Genomic DNA, 8,381 nt, shown 5'->3' on the forward strand with positions numbered 1-8,381 from the left:
AGACGGAATCTAAAACAAAAATCCAGAAAATCACATTGCCTGATTTTTAAGTAAATAATTTGCATTTTATTGCATGACATAAGTATTTGATCACCTACCAACCAGTCAGAATTTCGGCTCTCACAGACCTGTTAGTTTTTCTTTAAGAAGCCCTCCTGTTCTCCACTCATTACCTGTATTAACTGCACCTGTTTGAACTCGTTACCTGTATAAAAGACACCTGTCCACACACTCAATCAAACAGACTCCAACCTCTCCACAATGGCCAAGACCAGAGAGCTGTGTAAGGACATCAGGGATAAAATTGTAGACCTGCACAAGGCTGGGATGGGCTACAGGACAATAGGCAAGCAGCTTGGTGAGAAGGCAACAACTGTTTGCGCAATTATTAGAAAATGGAAGAAGTTCAAGATGACGGTCAATCACCCTCGGTCTGGGGCTCCATGCAAGATCTCACCTCGTGGGGCATCAATGATCATGAGGAAGGTGAGGAATCAGTCCAGAACTACACGGCAGGACCTGGTCAATGACCTGAAGAGAGCTGGGACCACAGTCTCAAAGAAAACTATTAGTAACACACTACGCCGTCATAGATTAAAATCCTGCAGCACACGCAAGGTCCCCCTGCTCAAGCCAGTGCATGTCCAGGCCCGTCTGAAGTTTGCCAATGACCATCTGGATGATCCAGAGGAGGAATGGGAGAAGGTCATGTGGTCTGATGAGACAAAAATATAGCTTTTTGGTCTAAACTCCACTCGCCGTGTTTGGAGGAAGAAGAAGGATGAGTACAGCCCCAAGAACACCATCCCAACCGTGAAGCATGGGGGTGGAAACATCATTCTTTGGGATCCTTTTCTGCAAAGGGGACAGGACGACTACACCGTATTGAGGGGAGGATGGATGGGGCCATGTATCGCGAGATCTTGGCCAACAACCTCCTTCCCTCAGTAAGAGCATTGAAGATGGGTCGTGGCTGGGTCTTCCAGCATGACAACGACCCGAAACACACAGCCAGGGCAACTAAGGAGTGGCTCCGTAAGAAGCATCTCATGGTCCTGGAGTGGCCTAGCCAGTCTCCAGACCTGAACCCAATAGAACATATTTGGAGGGAGCTGAAAGTCCGTATTGCCCAGCGACAGCCCCGAAACCTGAAGGATCTGGAGAAGGTCTGTATGGAGGAGTGGGCCAAAATCCCTGCTGCAGTGTGTGCAAACCTGGTCAAGACCTACAGGAAACTTATGATCTCTGTAATTGCAAACAAAGGTTTCTGTACCAAATATTAAGTTGTGCTTTTCTGATGTATCAAATACTTATGTCATGCAATAAAATGCAAATTAACTACTTAAAAATCATACAATGTGATTTTCTGGATTTGTGTTTTAGATTCCGTCTCTCACAGTTGAAGTGTACCTATGATACAAATTACAGACCTCTCTACATGCTTTGTAAGTAGGAAAACCTGCAAAATCGGCAGTGTATCAAATACTTGTTCTCCCCACTGTATATGTGCTTGTGTAATCATGCCTCGTCTTTGCAGCTGTATGACCCAGTGGGTGAATAAACTTGGTTTGAGCTTTTTCTAGTTGTCGGTCTGAGTTTACTCAGTTTGTTCAGAACCTAACACTAGTCACATTTATTCCATACATCTGACTTTCCCTTTACCACTTGAGCAACCTATAAATATTCCCCCGTTTCGAGTTTGTCACATCCTCTGCATCCATTTTGATGTTATATGTCCAGAGTTTGTTATAACCAATTTATTGATGTGATTATGCTATGCTATAGGCACGGCCTTGCCCGCTCATTAGGCAGGGTTAGGCGGGCACCTATGGCGGCAGATTGACGAGGGCGACATTTTCTGAGCTAAACTGACCAAGATGCACCAACAACAACAAATAACACCTCACATAATTCTGCCCAAAACCAATGACAATCTCTCTCAACAAGTGGCATATGGGCTTTTTAGGTGAGCGCTGATGCCACCCTTTGATAAGCAGTGCCCACTTTGTCAAAGGAACCAAATATTTTGCTTGTCCATTCCCAGCGCGCCTCTCCAGGTTTGTGTTGGAGAGACGCATCTCTGCAGCGCTCCACCAATGTTGTGTCAAAAAGTGTCTAACACAAATCATGTAGCAGATACACGATATGGTAGAAAGAGTATGTGGCCTTTTCTGCAGCCTACAGGCTGGAGATAAAATGTATGACAATGTAATGAGACAGACACTTTTTACATCATGCAGGTTCGTCCGATCAAATAGCCGAACCTAAATGGTGCTCAATCAAATAAAAAAAATTAGCTGTTATGTTAACAAAGCAACATATCCTAAAAACAGGACAGGTCAAAGTAAAATGGACAATCAAAATTTTTTGACAAGCTGATCATAACAAAAAACGTCTGTATTTCCCGCTGTGTAAACAAATTGCAAATAGGCTCACAATAACTCCTGATAAAGTTGGGTAGCTGATATTCAGAGAAAAAACGATTAGTCACAGGAGTCAGGACTAATAAAGCCAATGCAATGGCCTGTTTTACAAACGGTGGGCCTACCACATGGATGGGCATTCATAAAAATCCATTGCAGGCCGACATGGTAGGCTGCAACCTAGTAAGCATGGAAGTTGGTTTTTTTGACCTGTCTGGAAGTCGTTTTTTGGCATTTTACAAAAATGGTAGGCTTACCACATATATGGGCATTCATAAAATTCAATTTCAGCCAACGCTGTAGGCTACACCTCAGTAAGCACGGACCGACGCAGACGTCTTTTGGACGTCCTTTTTTTGGTGCAGTTCCGGACCGGCCATGATTGCCACATCCATGGACATTGGTTCAGATTTGGACCAGACCAAACATCAATCATAGACGTCTAGGTTTGGTTCAGATTTTGTCCGGTCTGGAACCGCCTTGAGTTGGTCCAAACATTCCTTATTTTCAACTTTCATTCAGAACAAAAATGAGCCTGATCTCGCCTTAGGCAGCAGAACGGCAAAGACCGGCCCTGGCTATAGGTCAGGCCCTATTGTGCCCCACTTGGACAGGATTAGTTTTACTGGGGGAGGTCGGGTAATGTAATTGTGCACGAGCTTAAAACACCACATCTGTAATTTTAGTCCCGTCCGAATCTGCCATGTAAGTAATTTTTACATGGCAGGAGAGTAACAATTTCAGGCAGAATAACCTACAGTTTTTTTTGGCAAACTCCAATGTCCTCTGATAATACTAGTCCCGTGCGAATCGACATCCCTGTGTTTTGAGAGAAATGTTTGAGTTTGACAGGTGTTGCTCGCGGTTTGCGCAAGAAAACAATAACTGAATCGATAAATGTAACTAAGTGCTGCCCATAACCTAAATATGAATGGCCTACATGTAGCCTAGCAACTTTCACAGTGACTAATGTTGGGATCTATTTTCTTATAACTAGATGTGATGCCTAGCTTAGAAAGAATACATTAATGATTAAACATAATAGGTTTGTGCTGTACTGATATAGATTGTTTAACATAACAAGCTGTGATTAATGTGAGGAACCGTTAGGGGGTAGGCTGAGACAGACTTGTGACTCACATACACACTGCCTCTTTGTTAAACCGCTCAAGGACATGTGTTCTGCTACAATGAAGAAGAACAAACTATGTCTGAGGTTGCTGACCCGAGACAAGTTGTAAAGATAACAACTAATGCCCGACAACAGTGAAGCACCAAGGGGCTGGGACCAGCCTGTGCCCCATCGATAGGTTGGGTAAGTTTAAACCACACCCAGCCTCTACTCTGACAGGCCCAGCAGGGAGCGGGAACTATCTCTGTCAGAGTATTTAAAGAAGAACTTATAACAATGGCTCAGTTCTCTGACTGCCCTGCGTGGTTTTTCAGTGGGCCCGTATATACGAACATCATATTGACCATTCAAGTGTTTGCATTAATTAAAATACTAGTCTATTTTAGAAGACGTGCATTGACCTCTTTTTGTTCCTATACCAGATTTGAATTGACGCAACTTAACACTAATTTGTTGATATGTTTTATGCATATGAATGGAATATTGCCAAATGCATCCCTTGCCGTTAATAGATCGCAAAGCAGCAGCATACAACTGACCTAAACGTTCGGAAATGATAAGTTAGCTTTCTCATCCATAGCCTTAAAATGCATCTCAAGGCTGGGGGGCATTTAGGATGTACTGCGGATCGCTAAAATATCCTAATGATTATGATCACACTTCCTCAATTGAAATATTATAGCGACACTATAGGAAATAGAATGGTTTGGAATGGTTTAGAAACAAGCTTGAGTTATCAGTGTGGCCCTATCACCTGGACATGTTGAAATACTGCATCTTCACGCCTAGAATAAAAACCTCCAGGCTTGCGTCATAACTGTCAATATATTGGGGGAAAATAAAGAATTACAGGGGGCAGTTTGGAAGAAACTAATCCTGTCCGAATCGTCCTCTGGAATAATGGACATTCTGGAGTAATAATTATATAACCAACATTCTCTTGTATTACTAGTCCGTGCGAACAGGTCTTTGGTCACGTGTATGCGATGCATACATGTCACGTAAAGCGAGCGAGGGTTGAGGGAATATTTTTCCTAAACAAATGAGGGATTTTGAAAACAGAACTTTTCAGTCAGAAATGGCTGTAATTATGTTTCAGCAACACGGAGAGCGCGATAAACACTAATGTTCTGTGGTGGTCGCTGCAGCAGGGGGGAGAGAGAGACAACGGGTGCTAGTCACAGTCTTTTATTTACTTATTACACACAGCACAACCAAATAAAATTGCTGGTCGGACTTCCTCTAGTCATTTGTGTGTCTTAATTATTTAATCAAACCGTGTGCTTAAAGCATCAGACAAGCTCAGTGTATATAGTTGATTTGATTCAAACATATAGGATGGGTCAATATTTTTTAAAATACACATTTTAAAATATAGACCAATCGATTGGTCGAAAGAACAGAAGACTCTTGGTCGACCAAGATTATTTTTAGTCTGGGACAGCCCTAGTGGTACGTAAATCTGCCATTTGGAGGCAAGTGAAATCAAAACATTCTTGCTGTTTTATTAGCTAAGCTAGACTGAACGCAATTGCAAAGAACTGAGAGAAAAATGTATAGGAGCACTTGTCTTTCAGGCTTATGTTCTCAGAGCAGATGGTGAAATCAAATGGCTAATATTGTCAAGTCCAGTACAACAGCGCCAACATCTACACCCTCTCTGAGTCACACATGACAACGCAGACACACCCAGTCCCAAAGAACAAACCAGTGGCTCTGCGACACACATATCCGCTTTGGACTTCTCTTTTTCAGTAAGGGGAACATTGCCAAATAAATGTGGAGAGGTTCCATAATACTATATAAACCCTGCTCAGAATGAGAGCTGTAATCTCTATGAATAAAATCTTAATTCAACTACCCTAAATCGTGATATTTATTTTGTTAGGCCAAAATGTTAGCCGAAACCACCTTGGGCTACAGTTCCTCAAATTACATTTCAAATCAACATTAACATTTGAGAAAGTTATGCATGCAAGTCCTACCAGTGTGATTTGTTGAAACAAGCCCTTGATCAGAGCAAAAAGCACTAGGGTATTTGACACAAAAAAGCAAATGTATGCTCACCGTCCACTAAACCAGTGGTTCCCAAACAGTGGGGCTGCAAAATTCTCTCAACCAACAAGAGGGATGTGCACAGTTTGTCTCATGAACAGTGGTTGTGCCCATAGAAATAATAGACGTGAAACGGGCACGGGCTGTTCCTCAATACTGGAAGGGGGCCCCCCCAAGTGAAAATGTTTTGGAACCCCCTAAAAGGAAAGTTGCTATAGAAATCATTCAGGACATCCCTCTTTCAGGACCTTGAGACGGGTAGCACTGCATGCACACTCACCTGTGAGAGTAGGTATAGCCAGTGTTCCCTCGAGGTGGGGCGCGTGAGTTCACTTTTGAATGGTCCATGCCTGTCCAGCCTCCAATTTCTCAGTAATGAGACTGCAAGAGCCAAACCATGAGACTTTACAACCCAGTAGTACATATTCACCCCATCAACCCCCACAGTATTGTTCAGTCGTTCTCTCTGCAGTCTGCACCAGTAAAGGGGTCAGTTTTGGCTTCCTGTATTCAGTTGACCTGTCAAACTATTTTTAACTTGAACCCTGGTCTCCTGTTTTTCTTGCTGCATTATCTCCCAAATCCAGACCTCCATGATTTTACTACACTGAAATACTAAAGGGCTGCACTGCACATATAGCCACACACACACAGAAGTTTGAGTAAAGGCTGCCTGCCACTGACTGACTTTGCATTAATTCAAACAATACGACGAGCTCTTAACTGTATGGAAGGTAGCAGTTAAATGAGTAGAAATAATGCTTTTAACTGCTCACCCCAAAACCAATTTCTGCTTAATAAATTGCCTCAAAAGACACCCAGAAACTAGATATTTTGCTGCATCATGAGAGGGTCCCTTTTCTAATGGCACTTAAGTATAGGGCTGTGCAATTGTTTACCCAAGTCACACCCAGACACAGAGTGATGCCAGAGGGCTGGGCGGGATCTGTACTACTCAGAACCACAGACAGCAGGGGGCCATGAGTTGTCGAGAAATACATAGTAAAAACACAAAGACCTATTTTAAAGATGTAATAAGCAATCCTCATCTGTACACTTACACATAAACATATTTCCTCTCTCTATACAAAATAACAATGAGAATATTTGTAGACCACCCCAAAAATTTTTTACAAATGTTTTATCGTCACATACACTGGATAATGCAGTGAAATGTGTTGTTACAGGGTCAGCAATAGTAGCACGGCGCCCCTGGAGCAAATTAGGGTTAATTAAGTGCCTTGATTTTTTGCACCCTGTCGGCTCGGGTATTCGAACCAAATACCTTTCGGTTACTGGCTCTAACCGCTAGACTACCTGCCGCCCAGGTAGGTAACCTGTATGGCTATGAATTAAATAAACAACTATTCTGAACTGTCACCATTTTTAAACTAGCCTAACTTCCAGTCACATCACACATGTAGTAAAAACAAAGAAAGCTGTCAGACCGAATTTAGACAAGAAAGTATCAGTGAGGTTCACAAACAGAGTGTACAGACCGAGTATGAAGTATAGAGTAGCCTAGTTATCAAGCAACTCTCACCATGTTGATATTCAAATACATAATTAACTTGCCTTTTGTGAATACAACTTGTAAATCCACAGAATAAGATCAGGAGAGCTGCAGCGAAAATGAGCTGACTTCATGCCGCATACAGACGCGTGAGTCACCGTGTAGACCAGCCAGTGGGCGTGGGTGAACTGCTCAGCCTCAAACTACCCAATATAAACAGTATCCCTCAAAGTGTGGGCACTTTGCAGTACGTACAAGAGTAGTCAGCTATCAGCTGTAAAAAATAAATAAATAAAATAACAAAAAATATCCCTAGTCATTACAAAATCACAATTCCAAAATGGCTTCCCCCAACAAAGCGGGAGAAACAACTGGTCGTTGCTCCTACTAGTACTAGTGTTGCTTGTTCTCTCATCCAGAATGTGCTACTCATGTACACACCGGTGTCTGGTACGCAATCACATATCATCTTTGTAAATTGTACAGGCAGGCAGAATGTCAAATGTCACTTCAGTAGCCTTTTCAAACTTGAACCAATCAGTGCACGGTTCAAAGGAGGCTGGGAGCGTCACGTCCAATGGCAATTTGCAGTGGGCGGGATCCCGCGAAAAATGAACTGTCAAACTTTCCAACGTGACTTTGTATTGGGATAAATGTAGCGGCTTGCCAAAGTAGTTAATATTATATACTGTGCATGGATGTGTCCACTTACCTTAATGTCAATGTAGCTAGGTGATTTATATATACGGGTAAATGTTGCCACACGATGGACGCGCTGCTAGCTATATATCGTTGACAGCTGACCGGTTAGCTAACGTTAGTTCGCTCTTGTTGCAGTTTGACAGTAAAGGTTTCTTGGCAAGTGCTCCAAAACCGTCCAAATATAACTAATCTCTGAATCCTTACAAACACAAATAACATTTCATTTACACAGGACTCTCACAATAACCATGATAAAACCCGAACGAAAATGAAATATCACACGAGTATCGACGACAGTTCTCTACTTCGCGGTCAACGGTGACGTAGACCTATATCTTCTTCTTCTGTTTTATGCCGGCGGTAAACAAACTTCACTGGTGCTTTACCCGCCGCCTGTGGACTGGAGTTGAACAGAGGGTGGCAATACGACTTTCACTTTCTTATCACTGACAAAGGATTTTTATGTTATTTAAACTCTCTAAGATGACTGCTGTGTATTTTCACTGCATTGAATAGAGTATATACTTTTTTTTACTGAAGAAATAGAGAAGGGTTC

General features: G+C 42.4%; 1 protein-coding gene across 1 annotated transcript in view; it reads right to left on the minus strand.

Moving 5' to 3' along the window:
- LOC311100727 (SUN domain-containing protein 1-like) overlaps positions 1 to 7,535 on the minus strand; it is a 34,174-nt gene extending 26,639 nt beyond the window's left edge. Inside the window, exons 1-2 of the mRNA XM_084141688.1 lie at positions 7,186 to 7,535; positions 5,891 to 5,991 (exon numbers count right to left, since the gene is read on the minus strand). Of these exons, the coding sequence (XP_083997814.1) occupies positions 5,891 to 5,958 (68 nt within the window). The 5' untranslated portion in view covers positions 5,959 to 5,991; positions 7,186 to 7,535. The remainder of the gene's footprint in view (positions 1 to 5,890; positions 5,992 to 7,185) is intronic.
- Positions 7,536 to 8,381: the final 846 nt, after the last annotated feature.

Source organism: Coregonus lavaretus, assembly GCF_964263955.1.
Source record: "Coregonus lavaretus genome assembly, chromosome: 25".
Taxonomy (NCBI): Eukaryota; Metazoa; Chordata; class Actinopteri; order Salmoniformes; family Salmonidae; genus Coregonus; species Coregonus lavaretus.